General features: G+C 41.0%; 1 protein-coding gene across 7 annotated transcripts; it reads left to right on the top strand.

Moving 5' to 3' along the window:
* The first annotated feature begins 3,052 nt into the window (after positions 1–3,052).
* Positions 3,053–21,597, top strand: LOC115207760 (solute carrier family 45 member 3). Of its 7 annotated transcripts, none has more exons than XM_029775223.1 (9): positions 9,810–9,897; positions 13,507–13,655; positions 15,909–16,594; positions 16,720–16,961; positions 17,103–17,215; positions 17,348–17,832; positions 18,000–18,265; positions 18,467–18,694; positions 20,369–21,597. In XM_029775223.1, the coding sequence occupies exons 3-9, from the start codon at positions 16,453–16,455 to the stop codon at positions 20,519–20,521; spliced, it is 1,629 nt and encodes a 542-aa protein (XP_029631083.1). In that variant the 5' UTR covers positions 9,810–9,897; positions 13,507–13,655; positions 15,909–16,452; the 3' UTR covers positions 20,522–21,597. The 7 variants fall into 7 exon arrangements, with proteins under 7 accessions (XP_029631085.1, XP_029631083.1, XP_029631084.1 ...); XM_029775224.1 differs by having other exon boundaries at positions 13,507–13,695; XM_029775225.1 differs by lacking the exons at positions 9,810–9,897; positions 13,507–13,655 and adding an exon at positions 3,053–3,899.
* The last annotated feature ends 563 nt before the right edge of the window (positions 21,598–22,160 follow it).

Genomic DNA, 22,160 nt, shown 5'->3' with positions numbered 1-22,160 from the left:
TCATCAAAGGAAAATAATGAAATAGAAGACCAAGCTGACCGAGATCAAAGCTGTTATTATACCAAGGGACCACTGTATGTATATATTTTTTGGCCTATCCGTCAGACCCAATGATGTTCTGACCAATACCAAATCGCTCAAGACTGCAAATATGTGCCCTAGAAGATGTTTCAGCAGACCCAAACCGAAACCTTGGTTCTGGTGTACTTTCCCTGGTACCCTCCTGATGGCAGTGGACACGTGTTAATATGCCTAACTCCAAACTGGCCCCTATAGGTCCAAGCACTTCTGTAGATCAAAGATGGGTATTAGCAAATTTTGATGACAAAAATCAAACGTTATTGATTACCAAATTGCCTATTCAATCTTGGCTACACATGGGCCTTAGGGTTAGGAGTTAATTTGGATTGGTCATCTTTGTATAGGACTTGTATCATGTTCCTGAATGACACTGAATGCTTGCACTGTGTGGGGTTTCTGTGTCCAGGCAGTAGGGGCTCCCACACAGGGCTATAAGGTCCATACTTCTAGGCTTCTTTTCTACTAGTTAATCGAATGATTCATGTCACTGGTTGGCCAGAGAACTCTCTTACATGGTAAGATGTTTGAATCAGGGGAAGGATTGAAACCAGTAGTGCTGTGTACCTCCAGGCCCAGATTTGAATCCCCCTGTTTAACATGAACACAATGGATTTACTCTTTCTTTCCCATCCTTTCTTCAGTATCCCTGCATTTATATTGCTTTTCATTTGTTTTTTTCTATGTATCTTAAATTGTACTGGCAATGTAAATGTAAGCAAAATTGTGATTCTTACAGGTGATTGCGCCGAGAAGCTTTTGTCAGTGTTGTGGAATGGGAACGCTGAACTGTTGAATATTTTGCATGTTGTGGAAAAGTGAGTAGCGACGATGATGGTAATGATGATGATGATGATGATGATGAAGGCAATATTGTGGTCTTAAAGTATTAACGACAACAATGATGTTGATGACATTTTGGTTTCCCGGCTTCTAATAAAGGCAACCTACTTTTTATACGGATTTAACTAGTTGTTTTGTGATGTCGAGCTCTATGTTTCATGTGTGAGTAGGATTGCACAGCTACCAGTATTTTAACAAAGTTACCAGAACATTTAGTAATTTGGTAATTAACATGTCATCTATGGCAATCTTGAGTAACTTTGGTAATTTATACTTCAATAACTTTTAAATGTATTCATAAATAGTATAAATGTTTTCTATCTGTGTCCATATTGTTCATGAGTTTCTAGTGGATAGACCATATGGTTAAAGAGAAAATAGCCTAAATTAAAAAAGCATTAATCAACAATGGCATTTTCAATTAACTCCGTTTTGGTGCCAACACATTAACAAAGACATATTGACATAGTAAAATAAATAAAAGTTTGTAAAAAAAGCTGTCATACATTTTATTTTACATAATCTTATTTGATATACAGTTGAAGTCGGAAGTTTACATACACTTAGGTTGGAGTCATTAAAACTCGTTTTTCAACCACTCCACAAATTTCTTGTTAACAAACTATAGTTTGGGCAAGTCGGTTAGGATATCTACTTTGTGCATGACACATATTTTTTCCAACAATTGTTTACAGAGTATTTCACTTATTATTCGCTGTATCACAATTCCAGTGGGTCAGAAGTTTACATACACTAAGTTGACTGTGCCTTTAAACAGCTTGGAAATGTCCTGAAAATAATGTCATGGCTTTAGAAGCTTCTGATAGGCTAATTGACATAATTTGAGTCAATTGGAGGTGTACCTGTGGATGTATTTCCAGGCCTACTGTCAAACTCAGTGACTCTTTGCTTGACATCATGGGAAAATCAAAAGAAATCAGCCTAGACCTCAGAAAAAAGAATTGTTGACCTCCACAAGTCTGGTTCATCCTTGGGAGCAATTTCCAAACGCCTGAAGGTACCACGTTCATCTACACAAACAATAGTACGCAAATATAAACACCATGGGACCACGCAGCCGTCATAACGCTCAGGAAGGAGACGCGTTCTGTCTCCTAGAGATGAACGTACTTTGGTGTGAAAAGTGCAAATCAATCCCAGAACAACAGCAAAGGACCTTGTGAAGATGCTGGAGAAAACAGGTACAAAAGTATATCCACAGTAAAACGAGTCCTATATCGACATAACCTGAAAGGCTGCTCAGCAAGGAAGAAGCCACTGCTCCAAAACCGCCATAAAAAAGCCAGACTACGGTTTGCAACTGCACATGGGTACAAAGATCGTACTTTTTGGAGAAATATCCTCTGGTCTGATGACACAAAAATAAAACTGTTTGGCCATAATGACCATTGTTACGTTTGGAGGAAAAAGGGGGATGCTTGCAAGCCAAAGAACACCATCTGAACTGTGAAGCACAGGGGTGGCAGTATCATGTTGTGGGGGTGCTCTGCTGCAGGAGGGGATTGGTGTACTTCACAAAATAGATGGCATCATGAGAAAGGAAAATTCTGTTGATATATTGAAGCAACATCTCAAAACATCAGTCAGGAAGTTAAAGCTTGGTTGCAAATGGGTCTTCCAAATGGACAATGACCCCAATCATACTTCAAAAGTTGTGGCAAAATGGCTTAAGGACAGCGAAGTCAAGGTATTTTAGTGGCCATCACAAAGCCCTGACATCAATCCCATAGAACATTTGTGGGCAGAACTGAAAAAGCGTGTGCGAGCAAGGAGGCCTACAAACCTGATTCAGTTAAATCAGCTCTGTCAGGAGGAATGGGCCAAAATTCACCCAACTTATTGTGGGAAGCTTGTGGAAGACTACCTGAAACGTTTGACCCAAGTTAAACAATTTAAAGGCAATGCTACCAAATACTAATTGAGTGTATGTAAACTTCTGACCCACTGGGAATGTGATGAAAGAAATTAAAGCTGAAATAAATCATGCTCTACTATTATTCTGACATTTCACATTCTTAAAATAAAGTGCTGATCCTAAATGACCTAAAACAGGGAATTTTTACTAGTATTAAATGTCAGGAATTGTGAAAAACCAAGTTTAAATGTATTTGGCTAAGGTGTATGTAAACTTCCGACTTCAACAATATTTTACATGTGAGGCGGCCAGCCACATTGAGGGCCAGAGATAATTACAGATAACTGAGATAATCTGAAGTAACCAAAAGGGTCACTTGTGATAAATTACATAAAATCCTTGAAAGTTACAATTCTGGTAGTGTACTGGTAAACTTCAAAAGTGACCAGTAATATAGCCTCCCTTTAAAACCCTATGTGAGGCTCATTCCAAGAGCCTTTTTCTCCAAGGGCCCAATATGTGCACTACTCACTGTTAGCCACACAGTGGCACTGTTTTCATGCAGTCCAGGGGTGTATCACTATAGTCTGGTCTACTGGCCTCATCCTTCATTTACCTTAGTCACAGGAAAGAATAGGTGAAAACATGATCTTAATTATTACACATAATGCAAAAATCATTAAACAGTAAACACATTATCAGATCATCAATAGCCTAGGCCTAGTCATAGAAAGGTATAGGTACTAAAGTCGCAGTCAGTCCACTATAGGTCTACAGAACATTCGTATAATGTGCCCATAGCTCTGCAGTGAGTCTGCTTTAAAAAACGATGTTTAGTAGTCTAGATAGGTGGACAATTTGTTGAATTATTTTTATAATCAATAATTATCCTATCATGGCCCATGATTAACATCGAACGTTTTCCTCATATTGATATAGAACGGGGTTTAGCTACCTAATTTTCTTTGTCCAATCCCACTGCAGTAGAGAGACAGGCAGTTACATTCTAATCTGGCTCCGCTACTAAACAGGGGAACATCTCCAAGCGCGCGCACAGGCTCCGCAGAATGAAGCCACTGTTTCCACAACTGGGGTTCGACAGGTACAGTAACTTTATTAAACGCACCCCTCATTTTGTACAGAAGTGATCGAGAAGAGTTTGATGAGGTAAATTATATATATATATAAATATTATATATATATATATCACTGTACATTAGTCAGCCTAGAACAGTCTATTGCCATTTTACTTGGTCCTTTAATTAGTTTTGATGTACTGTTTGCGAGCTTGGTTTAATTAGGCTATGTGCGTTTAATGCCTTTTTAAAGTCTTGACATCACGATTTGGCCTACCATTTCCGGAATGAGCTCTCAACTTGTCTGTGAACGAGGAACTACAAACACGTGTTTTAAAACAACTTCGTAAGCACAAAAAGTAGGCTACTTTTCAAAAATCTATGTGAGAATTTTACATGTAATCTACAGAAAGTAGGCTTTGACTACACTAATATCAAAGATATTAGACAGTACAGTATGAAGATAGGCTAAAACTGCTTCTCCAACAGAAATACCCGAGCACACTTAGGCGATGTTATGGCGACGTTGGCTACCCAAACTCATGCGTAGAAACACGTAATCGGGTCTAAAAGCCAATTTATGCTTGATCCTAAAATGCTTGATATGGAGGGTGTGACGCAATTTCGGGGGATCCGAAGGCATGCAGAGGCCGCATTGAACTGGGTGCCACATTGAAAGTCACCCTGTAAAATACAACTTGAGCAAATGTCTAAACGTATTTGATTTTAAGTATCAAAAGTAAATGTCATTTCAAAACTATACTTAAGTATCAAAAGTAAAAGTATAAATCATTTCAAAATCCTTATATTAGGCAAACCAGAAGGCACAATTTTCTTGTTTTTTAAATTTACGGATAGTCAAGAGGCACACTATAACACTCAGACATAATTTACACATGAAGCATGTGTTTAGTGACTGCCAAATCAGAAGCAGTAGGTATGAGCAGGGTTGTTCTCTTGATAACTGCATGAATTTGACAATTTTCCTGTCCTGTTAAGCACTTAAAATGTAACGAGTACTTTTGGGTGTCAGGGGAAATGTATGGAGTAAAAAGTACATTATTTTCTTTAGGAATGTAGTGAAGTAAAAGTAGTGAAATATAAATAGTAAAGTAAAGATACCCCAAAAAACAACTTAAGTAGTACTTTAAAGTGCATTTACTTAATACATTACACCACTGGCCTTCAAGTCAGAGGCACTCGTTTCATATAAAGTTGTTTTTGACAAAAGTGGAAATGTGTCACTTTAACAAGGTTATGGTAATAACATGTTCAACTACTTAAGACATTGGTTTGAATCTAGGTTGTGCCTTTAGATTTTGGAACAATATTTCTCTCATTTGGCGTGTTTGAGTGGTAATTCGACTGTAGACAGAAGTGGACAAGTAAAGTCAGGGTCGAAGTACATGCACCAACAGCAAATCGGACAACTTCTGCTGTTTCTAGGAAACCCAACTCTAACCAGGTTTCCATCCAACCTTTTTATGCTAGTAAAGTACATGTTGGATAAAACATGTAATTACAGGCCTGATGGAAAGAGAATATTTTTCAGGAAACTTACCAAATGTCAACAAAACTAAATATGCTAGACAAGGTGGGATCTTTTGTGTCGAAGTATGCTAGAAATATCGGTAGAAACGCTATTATGCGCAAATACTGATATAGTAACCATTATATGGAAGTACAGTTGGGAGTCACGTGATGACATGTATGGTCCTTCCATTATGTCTGGTAGGGAAAGCACGCAGTTTATTAGCCTACAGAATAAATCAATGATGATGAACTTCACAGGATGGTGAAAGTGCAAGGTGATGAGCTTGATGCTGCTTTCCAATAAATATCGAGGGTCTTATTCTGTTGACGTGATCATCGATGCTTGGCTGCCATTTGACAAATAAAAATAATTTCGCTCTTTTGTCCATAATAATCTCATATATACATATATATTATTTTTTGCAGCATATGGGATATGCTCTGTTGTTTGCCATTACTTCATGCCCTTGTACCTTCCTCATTATTGTTTATGATTGTGCAACATTGAATTGTAACAGATGTGATTAAATGAGTCCACACAGATTCTTACTGTATGGTAATTGTTTGCATGTCAGCATCACTACAGTCTGGAGTGTATTTCTTAATTTCTCAACCTTTATGTTGCTTTTGTCAGTCAGCATGTAAAGAATATAATTTGATTCAGTCACATTAAGGACAAAACACTTCACTGTACAGAAAATGATTAGACTGCATGTACATCAGTTCACATAAATTACTGGGTAAACACTATGAAAATGATTAGACTACATGTACATCAGTTCACATAAATTACTGGGTAAACACTATGAAAAGGATTAGACTACATGTACATCAGTTCACATAAATTACTGGGTAAACAATATGAAAATGATTAGACTACATGTACATCAGTTCACATAAATTACTGGGTAAACAATATGAAAATGATTAGACTACATGTACATCAGTTCACATAAATTACTGGGTAAACAATATGAAAATGATTAGACTACATGTACATCAGTTCACATAAATTACTGGTTAAACACTATGAAAAGGATTAGACTACATGTACATCAGTTCACATACTGAATAAACAATATGCGAAGCAGATACACTTGGTATTGACCCCACGACTGGTGTCTGCGGTACTTGCTCATTAAAGGCCGGTTTCCCAGACACAGATTAACCCTCTAAAATTGCCAGTGTAGATATCCCCTACAATAACCCATATATAGCCTACAATATGTATTACATTTTATTCACACTTAATAGACAATCAACAAATTTGAATTTGTTTGGTGACAACAATAATACAGACGAGACAAATTGTAGGCTATAACATGGGACACAACATTACAACATTACAGTAACATTGAGATAAATACATTAGCTATATTGTCGCAAGTAAGATATTTCATTTATTTATGTTGGATCACATGTAGGCCTATTGTAAGGATGTAAGGATGAAGATGTATTTAAGCTCTAAATAGTTATCCACCCAAAACAGTAAACATGCATTGTTAATAACCAATGATAGGTGGCGGCATCAACCATTTATGAGCATGTAGTACCTTCTGCTTCCAAGAAAGAAGGTTGTCTCCCACAATGCTTTGGTTCCGACTTCAAGTTACAGTTGGTGAGGAGAAACTACAGAAATTTCCAGTTGGCTGCAGTCGAAAGTTCATGGCGTTTGATCACATGGTTGTTGTAAAGGTCATGCAGTCGGCATGTAGTTGCAAGTCTGACAATTTTTATACCCATAATGCAACACACTTTGAAAGGTGGGGACCAACGTTGATCAACGTCTTGACAAAAGTGATCCGCTCGAACGTGGAATAGAATGTATTTGATACCATTCCACCTATTCTGCTCCAGCCATTAACACGAGCCCTTCCTCTCCTATTAAGGTGCCACCAACCTCCTGTGGTTCTCGGAAGTCTTGCGATGTTGTGCTTATAGGTTTGGAAACTCTGTGATAATATACTGCCACTATTGTTGGCTGTTAAAATGTTCCATAGTATTGGCAAAAATACTGAGATGGGTTAAACTTACTTGCTCAGACGGGCTGGGCCATCCATCATCTCCGCTTTCTTCTTCTTCTTCTTCTTCTATGGTATTATGGCGGTCCGCAAACAAGCGTTAGAGGTTCATGCCGCCACCTACTGTATGGGTGGTAAACTATAGAAAAAATATCCATTGTAGAGAAAAAGGGGGGAAACACGGCTTCATACAAAAATCGACACATAAGAAAAACATCCCACTCTTTCAGTCACATTCCAATTCAAGTCACATTCCTACAAAGGCTCAGGAGCCAGTGAGGGCGGGACATCCTTTGACACGATTTCTTGCAATGCCTCAGCTGTAAACTCCAAAAAAGGGTTCTGCTGCACTCACAATAATTCTAATTTTCTCAGATTTGTTCTTTGTTTGTGCTGTACCGTTTATGACCATTGCAATAAATGCTACAAAGTCCACCTTTTTCACATGTAATATATCAGGATCCCTTGATTGCCAAGAAACATTCACTGGTGCAGTCTCAATTACCATTGCGTCTTCAACGCCACTTGCTCCTTCCACTCTTTTCACCGACTCCAGATAGGAGACATGCTGGAAGTCTTAGTCTCTTAGTCTCCATCCTAACAGGGTAATCTGGGGATTCGGGCTCATGTTCGCCACCACAGTTGCAACATATAACCTCAGCTGGCATACAATATTCTTCCCGTCTGCATACACTTGATACATGCCCAAATCTTTTGCCTTCATGACACTGGAGGGGCTTGTGCACAAAAGCTCTTACAGTGTATCTCATAAAGCCTAGCTTTACATAAGAAGGGAGAGACTCGTCAAAAAACAATAATATGGACAACGTGGGTTTACTTACTCCATCCACCATACAGGTCAGTCGACATGCACCAATCACTTCACCTACTTCCTCAGGTATATCATCTGCATTCACTTAATTCACAACCCCAGAGATAACCCCCTTGACAGGCGCCCTGCTTTGGAAATCCATACACAAGATTATATAAAAAAATATTTTTGAGGCGCAAAGCACGCTTCTTCTGTTCCGCGGACAGAATCGGAATACCAGCTGTTGTGACTCTCACCAATGCCACCTCACCCAACGCAGCATGATACTCCTCGTGACTTCAAACAGATCCCCCAGGTAACATTGATCCAAAACCTTCACTCTGACTATAAACAAATCTAGGGATTTCTTCGTTTCCATCACGACTGTAACCCACTTGTTATCAATCTCATCTTCACCCAACCCGTCCTCAGTTTCAAACAGAACATCCGTTTCCCGCCATCTTCCCTGAGTAAAACTCATCTCTGCTTTATCAAACTCTCTCTGCTTTATCAATCTGTCTTCATTTAATCCTCCTGGACTTGGGTAGACGTAACATAGTAAATGTGAATCCAGTACATGCCGATATGATGTTACATTTCGTATGGTATGTATTCATTTGTGGATGTCCATCATCAATTTTGGATCATATGCTACGAATTATAATCCATATGATATGTTAAATTGCAATTCGTACAATGTGTTAATATTAAGAAAATGTATGATATGTTACAAATTCCAATTTACATAGGTGGATAATATTTGCTAGGCTAGGGGTTAGGTTTAAGGTTAGGGTCAGGAGTTAGGTTAAAGGGTTATGGGTAGGGTCAGGGGAAGGGTTAGCTAACATGCTAAGTAGTTGCAAAGTAGCTAAAAAGTAGTAAGTAAATGCTTTTTTGCCTTATGTAACCTTGTTTCTTATGTAACCATACCAAACCTAATGTCATACTAATTTGTGTCCCAGATTTAAATTTACTATGAGCCTATGAGAACAGACTCATTTAATTGGATTTGTAGATAGGAAGTGCCAGACCTCTGTCCTTTCCAGTATGGCCAGAAAGTCACAACTCAGTCACAACTCAGAAGATGCACTTTAGACTACAGTGGGGGTATCTAAACACTTCACTGCCCACTGGGTACAAACTGATTGAATCAACATTGTTTCAATGTCATTTGTCAACGTATTGTGACATCTAATCTACGTGGAAAAAACATTGGATTTCAAAAAGTCATTAACTGTTGTTGAGGGTAACATTTCAACAACAGGATTAGGTCATCATAGTAACCACATTTTAACATGGACAAACCTTGTATAAAATATGTTTAATTTGTAACTTTTAAAGCAGGGGTGGGGAACTCCAGTCCTCCAGGGCCTGATTGGTGTCACACTTTTTCTCCATCCCTAGTAAACACAGCTGATGGATCAAATTGGAATTGTAAACTGAAGCTCATGATTAGGTGATTATTGGAGTCAGGTGTGTTAGCTGGGGCAAAACTTTGACACCAATCAAGACTGGAATTGCTCACCCCTGCTTTAAAGCAACGTCAGATTTTCAACATTATATCCACTATCAGCAATAAAACAATAGGCTGGGCAGATCTCCTCCTGGAGAATCGACCCTTTGGTTTCCCATCCAAGGTGTTAACCAAGCCCAGCCCAGGTATGATATTTGTCACTGACTATTACCAATGTGCTATAGTGAGACAGGTTCTTGAGAGATCTCCACTTAAACAAAATTGATTTACTGTTGCTATCGAAGTCATTCCAAATGGTAGGTTTAACAGAGTACATTTAATGTGACCATACTTTTATCATTCATATCATCAATTAAGCTATTTCAGCCTATAGCATTTGCAAAGTCATCAACAGCTATTGTTTCAATTTAACCTAGAATTCAACTAAAAATAGACAAAATAGGCCTGGGGTTTTAAGCTCTGGTTGATTTAAAATGTAATGATATTTTTGAATTGTTTGGTTGTCAATGCAACCAAATATCAACATTTGAAGGAGATTTCTTCTGCTTGGATAGTTCCGTCTGTGCCACTAATTAGTCTGGCTTTAATTTCAGTTTGTCTGCAAATTAATAATTGATATGTTGGAGTAACGTCTCCATCTCAACCGAAGTTAAAAGGACTAAATCAATTCCAACTTTATTTCAAGTGCATTTAGTTTGATTTGTTCTAAATTAAGACTTTTGGTTGATGGAGACGTGAATCCAACAAATTATTAATTTGTAGACAAACTTGAATTAAAGCCATATTAATAAGTGCATAGATGGACCTATCCAAGTGAACTTTTTGATATTTGGTTGCTTTGACAACATACCCTTTACAAGTTACCAAATGATATGTTGGGTTCATGTCTCCAACTCAACCAAAAATGCAGTTAAAGAATGTGATTAAGCCAGTGGCTCAGATGGAACTATCCAAGCAGTAGATACGTCTCTTTTAAATTTGAAGTTACTGTAACTGTACATTTCTTCTTATTGTAACGACCTTGGGTTTATAAGCACGGATATCGACTCTGCCGCTTGAGCATGCTTTTGGGGAACCGTCGATAGCTCGCTGGACTTCGGACTAGAAGGTTGAGGGTTCGAGACATGCTCCTTGCTGTTTCATTACATTGGTGTCAGAAGTGATCGGACCTTGCATCCACGACATTGCGTGTGCTTGGCCGGTGAGCGCGTTCCTATAAGCCGTTGAGTCGCAGACTAGCACTATTTGAAAGGAGGGAGTAGTGGGTTTTTGAGCATGCTTTTGGGGCACAGTCGATAGCGCGCTGGACTTCGGACTAGAGGGTTCGAGACATGCTCCTTGCTGTTTCAATTCATTACATTATGTAGTCATATAAAGCGTACATGTTCAAGATGGCATGCATAGGCCGTATAAAGATCTTTCACGATTGCTGTAATATTTTACCTTTATTTAACTAGGCAAGTCAGTTAAGAACAAATTGTTATTTACAATGACAGCCTACCCTGGAGACACTGGGCCAATTGTGACTCCCAAACACGGCTGAATGTGATACAGCCTGGATTCGAACCAAGGTCTGTAGTGAAGCTGCTTGCACTGAGATGCAGTGCCTTAGACCGCTGCGCCACTCGGGAGCTGCACAGAACCTCAAATAGCATTGGTCACTTGCACTATATACTTTTAATGTAAACTCAACTGCAATCCAGGTCAAAAAAGAATGGCGCACTGCTAGGATACAATACTAGGTTTTTGTTGATCGAAGGTGCTCTCTGGTAAAGGTGATATGGATTGCTCACTATTCCTGTAGGGTCTTAGTGGTCTCTTAGCTGTCATCTAGTGGACACTGTCCTATTGCCCTCTGCTATGTTTGGACTGCTGTGGTCCATGTTTGCTGTGATTTAGTGTACTATAACATGTATGGCTCTCCTACTCCATTTGCCCACTCCTATTCAAGGCTAGAACTACTTTGGCTTTTCTAGTATGTTTTAATACTTTTAACCTAACATGCATTTTGATATCATCTCTAACTTTTGAATGTATATGTCAAAAACTCCAGTCACCCAAGTCAGACTGTTCTCTCTGCTACTGCACGGTAAGCGGTACCGGAGCGCCAAGACTAGGTCCAAAAGGCTCCTTAACAGCTTCTAACCCCAAGCCATAAAACTGCTGAACAATTAATCAAATGGACACTTGGACTATTTACACTGCTGCTACTCATTGTTTAGTATCTATACATAGTCACTTTACCCCTACCTACATGAACAAATTACGTCAACTAACCTGTAACCCGCACATTGACTTGGTACCGGTACCCCTGAATATAGCCTCGTTTCTTTTTATTACATTTTTTACTTAAGAAAATATTTACTAAATAAACTAAACTCTATTTCTTGAACTGCATTATTGGTTAAGGGCTTTTAAGTAAACATTTCACGGTAAGGTCTAGACCTGTTGTATTCGGTGCTTTGATTTGGTAGATGTTGTTAATATTGACTATTCTGTAACTACTCCCTCTTCAAATCAGGGTTGATTAGAAAATGCTTTGTTCCAAAAAATCTTTGTACTCCATGACAAAGGCCAAGCAGCCAAAATGCATCAGTTAAAAAAATATATTTTGTTTCATTGAACGTGCCATACAAAAACGGGCATTTCTATTAATTAAATTAAGAGTGCCTTGGTGCATTCCAGGTCCATTGAGTCATCACTGTTAGCAGAACCAATCTATTGTATAAATAAAGTATCTGACATTGTATTCCCATTTGAAACTTGCTGTGCTTTTAAATGGTTGAAAGCACAGTGATAGACATTTGGGTGACAACTAAACCAAAAATCAGACGTTGTTTTTCCATATGGTTGAAGCATAATGATAACACATTGGAAAGTCAACTGTCTTTTGAACTGACAAATATTATTCACATTGAAATGGCGTAGTGTGCCCAGTGAGTGGGGGATTGTTCAGAGATGATCTCAGGGTGCTCTCGCGTTCCTTTTTTTGGAGGATAAACATAAACACACGAAGGATCCTTTGTTGCTACGCTGATAGTTCCTGTTAACTGACTGTGACCTCAGGTGCCGTTTTCCCTTAATTCAGCACTTTTAATAACTGCCGCATGAACACTTTGGTGTTGTTCGCCTTCAAAGTGCTTGTTTCAGCATTGAGCGGATTTGCTCTACTACATGACTCATTTCTCTGCTCATGTTAAGCAACACTTGATTCTCCTGACTAGAACATTATTCATGCCCATCTGGAATTTCTGTGCCAGTGAAAGGTAGCTACTGCTCAGAGCTGGGTTTCTTTGGTAACATGATGACCATTCAATGCCCTCTCATTTGGATTTATTGAAGCAGTGTTCTTTCACTGTCCTGGTGGTTTAGGTTACCTACCTGTTGTCATGGATATGCTCCCCTGGCAGGTGTGGGTCTGTTGGACCAGGATGTGATTCTCAGCTTTATTGCGGCCTCAGTAAACATCCATGCTGGGTAGTGACTGACTGATAGCTTCTTTACCTCTGACTCTAAAGATCTAATGATATCCCAACAGAGTATCTCTATTTTTCAGCAGTGGTCACCAACCCTGGTCCTGGAGAGTTACATGATGTGTAGGCTTTTGTTACAGCACTAGTCAACCAATCATTACAACCTTGATTTGTTGAGTCAGTTCTATTGGGCTGGAACAGAAGTCGCCACACCCTAAAGCTCTCAGGACTAGGGTTAGAAACCATTGTTCTAAGGGGTTTGTTGTCAGGAGTGTCCTGAGGAGATGGTTTTCTATAATCAGTTGTGACCATTGTTCTTAGGCCACACCCTTCTGCTGCTATTGGCTGGCAGGGACACTGTTTGCCCAGCTGATGCGACTCATTTCTCCAGGACGTGATGGGAATATTGATATTCCAGTTCCCAACCTGAGCCTGGCACTCCCGACAGCTCCCATCTCAGCTGACAATAGGTGTGTTACCTCACGACAGGTGCAACACGCATCACAACAGGTGTGTTACCTAGGAATATGGTTTATCCTAGCATTGCCTGGCTGATGGAAAATGACACACACGACTGACTTCCTCCTGACAGTTGACGGACATGGGCACATGAGTGGACACACAGACACAGCTCTACGAGAGATACAGGATTATTTTATGGTTGGACTGTGAGTTTTGAATTTTATTGACTTTAAAACCTTTCTTTGATGCAAGGAAGAGTGTAATTATTCAAAGTGGTGTAACAGTATGTTAGGCCCTACGTAGTATATACTTTCTTACAGTCAAATGACAAACACCCTCTAGTGGCCTCATGAGTGGAATGTTATTAATATTTTTCATAATTAAACTTTTCTTTTTTATGCCAAAATTCTGGTGTTTCTATGTCAAATGGTTTTGTTACATTTCAGTCTTCTGTGATGTGTATATAAAGTGTAATATTGGGATGCAAACTCAATGTAATACATTTCAGCTCTGTCTGACATGGTACAGGTGTCTTGTTTTTTTCTAATTCCATATGTGAAGTGAATACTTTTGATTTTAAAGCAGATTGGTGCAATACTATGACGAAACACACTGTGACCCTGACTTAGCCCACTGCAGTATAAGGTTAATGTTCAACATAATTCAAGAAGTGTAGGCTTTAAAATTTCCTTATTCATTGAGGTGAGAGAATAAGATGTTTTGTAATTAATAATTGATGTATTGTACATAATAGTGAAATGATCAACAGAGCTCACTGTGAAATCCTAATTTCAAGCTCAAAGCTGCTTTCTGAGAGCTACTGTTCCTGACTCATCTTCAATCGAACTGTCACTAACAAACTAACATTAAAAAAGAACAAACTAGTCATGTGCAAATTCCTCTCATCTGTCAAGTTGCCTCAACTGTGTAGCCAAGTCTTTAGCAGTCAGTTTCTTCCTGATGCAAGTCACACCTTTATCTAGGCACGGTACAAATGTTTTGATTCTAGGTATGAAAGTATTGTCAGGGTTTGATTGTGTGCTTGACTGAAAGAATAGGACACACCTCAGTGTACACACTGCAAGTCAGGCTGGGCTGAACTCAACTTGGTGGGGGGGGGCTGGTCTTTTTCCCTTCCAGAGAATCAACCACTACATGCACCACGACATGGTGTATGTACACAGTGACTCAGAGTTCATCACATCTTAGAATCTTAATCAACTGGTTTTCCATCCTGTTTTCCCTGCAAGTTACAGGATGAGGAAGCTAAAAATAGAAACTTGCCCCCCCCCCCCGTTCCCCTGTGTTAAGCTTTAAAGTTCACCTGTCTATGAAATCAAATTGGCTAGTCTTTGAGGTGTTTCCTGACTGATTCTGCATTTGGTTAATGATGTTTGTCCCCCATGAGACACTAGATGCAGAAGCCTTTTTCGCCTCCTCAAAATCCCCAGAATGAATCAGAACTCAATCTGTAATTGATTTTGTCGGGGTTTTTTTTGCCAAAGATGTAAAATTCCATAACTAAAACATCCAACAGGTGTTTAGTGAGGTATTTCTCAAGTCAAGTTGTCTTATAAACACATTTGGAACTGCTGGGCAGGTCTGTCGCACTGTCTATGCTGTTGGATAGAGAGCAATCACTGCAGCTCTTCAGCCCATGTTAGTGGTCAAATCAAAACCCAACCTTCATTTACCCGTTATGACGAACAGTTTATTTTTATTTTTTAGATGAGACTGACTTTATGACAAATGTTCCTATTTTACACTTTGTATTCAATTTTAACACTAAACTGTTTGACTCATATCGATGCCACAGACCTTTTTCAAATGGATTCATTGCTTTTTAAAGGTAGTTGCTATTTAAGCGTTGTGACCCATCTCTAAAGCCCACCAATGAGTCCTGAGTCCAGACCCAATATTAGGGCAATTATATATTGAAAGCTTAAAACTAAGGTTCTACTGTATCTGCAAAAATATGATTCTGAGAACTGGCTTAAGTTCTGACCCCCTCATTGGTTTGAATGGTGTCAGCAATTTTTACCTAGTGTTCTTTTGATCCTAATGACATGAATTGGGATATTTAGAGTACTATATAGGTAGAGAGCTTTGTTCTGTTCAATGATATGTCAACTGAATTTTGACAAAATTACTATAGAAGAATTAGGAAGCTTGTGTCCTGTAATGACTCAAGATATGATATAGTATCCTTTATCACGTTGTGCCTCTATTCATGTCGGCCTGTTCTCCCTCACTTCTCTCAGGGCCAATGTTTCCGTGTGTGGATTTCTCTGGCGATTGGCAGACTTGAGTAAACTACATCAGGCCTCAACATGACCACAGGACTGGACTCTTTTACCTCCATCGACCCTGCTGCTCTACCTGCGTAAGACAGAAATGGATGGAGCAAGAAAGACAACTCTACCTCTGTCTGCCAAAAGTACAATGTGAGCTCAGACAACTGTATACATGGGGAAGCCGCCCGGTCAGCTATATTGTCTGTTTTCCACTATCTTGAGTAAATGGACACTGGAACCTCCTCACAGAAGCATGGGACACAAACACCAGCCAGAACCCTGCCACCTTTTCCTCTGCACCACCCACTCGTTTACATGTGCAGGTATCCCAAAGACTTCCCTCTGGAAGAGTAACCCTTAGAACACATGCATAGAGAAGAGCATTCTGTCCTGTCCACACAGTCACTATAAACTCCTGTCTCAAACTGTGTGGGAGAGAGCAGAGCTTGAGATATAGCGTGGACGTTATAAGTATAGCTATAGAGGTATAGACAGAGGAAGCATTTGAGTCATGCAGGGCCGTGTGTGTCAGCTGTTGCTGGTGAATGCTTTAACCTGTGGTTTGGAGGTGTGTATGGCTGCAGGGACCTTCTACATCCCCCCTCTACTACTGCAGGCTGGCATGGAGGAACGCTACATGACCATGGTGCTGGGTGAGTCAACACTCTATGACCGTAGTTCTGGATGAGTGACCTGGGTGTAAACACTATGACCATGGTTGAAATAAGTGATTTGTTTTTGAGCTTGGAAGTAGATCGTCCCTCTTCCTCTCTCTCAGGAGTCGGGCCGGTTCTGGGTTTGATCTTCGTGCCCATGATCGGTTCGTATAGTGACTCGTGGCGTGGTCGTTTTGGTCGGCGCCGGCCATTCATCTGGCTCCTATGTGTGGGGGTTCTGCTGGGCCTGCAGGTCTTGCCCCAGGCTTCTCACCTAGCTGCCCTGCTCTATCCACAGCACCCCCGATGGCTGGAGGGGGTACTGCTGGCGGGGGCAGCCTGTCTGCTGGAGTTCTCAGGACAGGTGGAGCAGAAAATCTCAATATATTGTTAAATCAATAACATTGTGATGTAGATGTTTATGACTTTATTTGAAATCTTTATTTGAGTGCTCCTTACTGTGTGTTTATGGAGTTTATAGCACCTAAATGACTGTTCTCGACAGGCCTGTTTCACACCGCTGGAAGCGCTGATCTCAGACCAGTTCCCTGGAGAGGAGGAGAGCAGAAGAGCCTTTTCTGTCTACTCACTGATGATCAGCCTGGGAGGATGCCTTGGGTAAGGGACCTCTCTCTCAAGATCAGCCTCAGGAGCTGCCTGGGGCAGGTTACATCTCTCGCTGAGATAAAGTGGATAGGACAGAGATCAAGTCATAAAAGACACCTCTGTGATCCCTCTGTCTCATCCTAGGTATCTGCTCCCAGCCCTGGACTGGAGCCATGCCCCCACAGCAGCCTACCTAGGTGGCCAGGAGGCCTTTATCTACGCGTTGATCACCCTCATCTTCCTCACCTGCCTCCTCAGCACAGTCTTCATCTCAGAAGACAGATGGACTGGAGGAGAGAGAACCAGGAAGTGCGTTAGCGTTAGTTCCACCCTGAGCCCTTCCCATTGGAGGAGCCGATACTGTGCACACCCCTTGCTGTCTCGGACCCAGTGTGTACGGATGGCTGTGGGGTGGTGTGTGTCGCTGTGCGTGACGGCACTGCCACGTGCGTATGGTGTGTGTATGAGCTTGCCGGCAGTGATACGGCGACTGTTTGTAGCTGAGCTGTTCAGCTGGATGGCTCTGATGAGCTTCATGCTGTTCTACACAGACTTTATGGGAGTGGGGCTGTACCGTGGAGTACCCAACGCTACTCCTGGAACACAGGAGAGACTACGATACGATGAAGGTAGGATGGGCAGACATTTACTTGATCCTTATCTTTTCATTTACAGAAACTTTTTGCAGTGAATTTGAATCTTCTTTTCCACTCCTCACTATATCATTTTTATAAAAGATTTTCAATTCACCCATTTCAATGCAGCCATAGATCTACTCTCCCCTCGTATCTACCAGGTGTACGCATGGCGAGTGTGGGTCTGTTTCTGCAGTGCCTGATCTCAGTGGTCTGCTCCATCCTGATGGAGCGCTGGATGGTGTTGCTAGGCGCCCGGGCTGTTTACGTTAGCAGTGTGATCCTGCTAGCGTTAGCTACAGCTGTGATGAGCTTCTCAAAGAGTGTAGTGATGGTCACCGTCATGGCCGCAGCTACTGGATATACCTTCTGTGTGCTGCAGGTCCTGCCCTACACCCTGCTGTGTCTGTACCACTCTGACAAACGGGTAAGACATACACATATTACCACTCCAGCCAGCAGGGGCGCTGTGGGTAGGGCAGGGCAGATGGGTGAGAGGCCTGGGACAAGACCTGCAGAACCCCCACACACGGGAGCCAGGTGAATGGCTGGCGCCGACCAAAACGTCTGTCACGTTCTGACAGAGAAGTAATCACAGTAGATAAACCCATCTGTTTCTCTCTCTCAGGTCTTTTTCTCCAGCTCCAACTCCAGACCTTCTCACCAAGGAGAAAGTGATGACCACACCCACTCAAAGCCCCTCCTTCCCCCCGACCATGGCAAGACCCTGCTTCTCACCTCTGCCTCCCCCCATGTGTCTCTGCCCCTGGAGAGAGAGGGAGAGGCCGTACCCCTGCCTCAAAGAGGGATGTGTCTGGACATGGCTATCCTGGACAGTGCCTACCTGCTCTCCCAGGTAAGGACAGCTTCTAGTCTCTCTACAAGTTAGACCGGTTGACCTGTGCGTGCTTGTATGTGTTGCTAGGGACAAATATTTGTCTCAACAATTATGGCTAATAATGTACAGTGAGGGGGGAAAAAGTACTTGATCCCCTGCTGATTTTGTATGTTTGCCCACTGACAAAGAAATGATCAGTCTATAATTTTAATGGTAGGTTTATTTGAACAGTGAGACAGAATAACAACAAAAAAATCCAGAAAAACGCATGTCAAAAATGTTATAAATTGATTTCCATTTTAATGAGGGAAATAAGTATTTAACCCCCTCTCAATCAGAAAGATTTCTGGCTCCCAGGTGTCTTTTTTTATACAGGTAACAAGCTGAGATTAGTAGCACTCCCTTTAAGAGTGTGCTCCTAATCTCAGTTTGTTACCTGTATAAAAGACACCTGTCCACAGAAGCAATCAATCAGATTCCAAACTCTCCACCATGGCCAAGACCAAAGAGCTCTCCAAGGATGTCAGGGACAAGATTGTAGACCTACACAAGGCTGGAATGGGCTACAAGACCATCGCCAAGCAGCTTGGTGAGAAGGTGACAACAGTTGGTGCGATTATTCTCAAATGGAAGAAACAAAAGAACTGTCAATATCCCTCAGCCTGGGGCTCCATGCAAGATCTCACCTTGTGGAGTTGCAATGATCATGAGAACGGTGAGGAATCAGCCCAGAACTACACGGCAGGATCTTGTCAATGATCTCAAGGCAGCTGGGACCATAGTCACCAAGAAAACAATTGGTAACACACCATGCCATGAAGGACTGAAATCCTGCAGCGCCCGCAAGGTTCCCCTGCTCAAGAAAGCACATACATGCCCGTCTGAAGTTTGACAATGAACATCTGAATGACTCAGAGGACAACTGGGTTAAAGTGTTGTGGTCAGATGAGACCAAAATTTAACTCTTTGGCATCAACTCAACTCGCCGTGTTTGGAGGAAGAATGCTGCTTATGACCCCAAGAACACCATCCCCACCGTCAAACATGGAGCTGGAAACATTATGCTTTGGGGGTGTTTTTCTGCTAAGGGGACAGGACAACTTCACCGCATCAAAGGGATGATGGACGGGGCCATGTAACATCAAATCTTGGGTGACACCAACCTCTCAGCCAGGGCATTGAAAATGGGTTGTGGATGTGTATTCCAGCATGACAATGACCCAAAACACATGGCCAAGGCAACAAAGGAGTGGCTCAAGAAGCACATTAAGGTCCTGGAGTGGCCTAGCCAGTCTCCAGACCTTAATCCCATAGAAAATCTGGAGGGAGCTGAAGGTTCGAGTTGCCAAACGTCAGCCTGAAAATCCCTCCTGAGATGTGTGCAAACCTGGTGGCCAACTACAAGAAACGTCTGACCTCTCCGATTGCCAACAAGGGTTTTGCTACCAAGTACTAAGTCATGTTTTGCAGAGGGGTCAAATACTTATTTCCCTCATTAAAATGGAAATCAATTTTTGACATGCATTTTTCTGGATTTTTTTTTTTGTTATTCACTGTTCATATAAACCTACCATTTAAAATTATAGACCGATCATTTCTTTGTCAGTGGGCAAACGTACAAAATCAGCAGGGGATCAAATACTTTTTTCCCTCACTGTACTGTTCTATTGTGTTCTCTTCTCTCCCCTGCAGGTGCTGCCTGCTCTGTGTCTGGGCTCCATAGTGCAGCAATCCCACAGCGTCAGTGCCTATATGGCCTCCGCTTGCTTCCTCAGCCTCCTGTCCCTGCTCTGCTCCACCGGGGTTGTCTTCACACGCAGCGACCTCCACAGGGTCAAAGGGTGACACTCCAACGCTGAGGGGGCTAAAGGATTAATCCATTGTGGATTCTAGTTGGTATCTGTGTTCTACTGCAGATTTGTACTGGATTTTGGCAGTTTGTTATAGAATCCTGTAGCATGAGAAATATGCCGTATGACTCAAAGGGTTGGGGATTGCAGCTCTGACATCAGCACCTCTGAGACAGACAGGTGCTGTGTTGACACAGGTAGAGATTAACAACACAATTTAAGAGACAGATCATTCTTTCTGCACATACTTTTTTCTTCCAGCCACAGAATCGCATTGTGTGCGGTTACTTCTGGGCACATTTCATTTAGTTTTGTAGATGTATTTATCTGTTGGTTGTCTCATTCTTCTATGGCATTTCTTTATCTGGAATTGTAATGAACTTACAAACCTTAGTTTCTTATGTTGACATAAAGAACTAGGTAGTCATATGAACAGTGCCAATTGTGTTTTGGATAATACATCAAGAGGCTGTCACCTATCCCTTAACCCAACATGTAAATCTTCTGTTTTCGATATGCTATGATAATTACTTAGAGTGAAATGGTATGTATTGATAACATATGATTGTGTATGTATTGGAAATGAAGTGTGGCATTTTATTCCTCAGGGAACTCAGTGGAGGTAAATAAATGTGTCGTAGGCTGCTAGCTAAATGCATTATTTTTAAACCATGTACTTGAATGTCATACATTGTCATCAGGTGGGAAATGTACAGTTATTCCATGTTTTCCTGGCATGGTGTCCTCGGACATGTTTCGCCTAATGCAAAAATGTGGTCTTTTTTTTACATAATATATTGGTTTGTTTTTCACGGTTTTAACTGTTTGTAATTGTATCAAGGGAAAGGATTAGTTATTACACAGGGTAATAGCGCATTTGCTCCAGGGGTGCCGTACTACTATGGCTGACCCTGTAAAACAACACATTTCACTGCATGTATCCAGTGTTTAAAAATAATTGAAGGTTAAGTTATTACACAGGGTAATGGAAGGTTTAGTTACACACGTTAAGCGGTTATATGCAAGAATTCTTTCTCCTTTGTTTTATGAATTAAATTTTTTTAAACAAAACATTTTCCATATTTAATCTAAATGATATTACCTTAACAGTCCTTCGTGTTCAATACAAAAGTTGTATTGCTGCACTCTCTCCCAAACATCAGAATGGAGGTCTCTAGTTTCATGTTCATACATGTGCTCTCCACGGGGCTGAGTGACACCAACATTTGGTTAAGCATGAAGAAGGCTGTCCATTGTTAATACAAATTAAGCAATGCATAGGCTACAGTTGAACAAAAGGTCCATTGTACCATCCCTGCAGTTCAAAGCTCTACCATCTTGTTCAGTTCATGACTGACATAGTTTCTGAATGAGCCACGTTGTGTATATGACATCATTTTGAAAACACTGGATACATTTTACACGTTCACGTACTAGTCGGAACTAGTAAACTTGGAAATGTTCGACTTAACTGTTTTGAAGGAGACACGTGTATAACTACAAGCAGACCAGTTAGCAAGTCGGAAATGTCCGTTTCCTAGTTCCGATTAGCACTTGAATGCGGCGCTCTGGACAGTAGGCTACTTGGACAGGTACCGACATCAGTGACATTTCCCAAAATAATGGCAAACCGC

The sequence above is a fragment of the Salmo trutta genome, chromosome 14 (genome assembly GCF_901001165.1).
Source record: "Salmo trutta chromosome 14, fSalTru1.1, whole genome shotgun sequence".
NCBI lineage: Eukaryota > Metazoa > Chordata > Actinopteri > Salmoniformes > Salmonidae > Salmo > Salmo trutta.
This window is presented reverse-complemented; position numbering and strand designations above follow the sequence as displayed.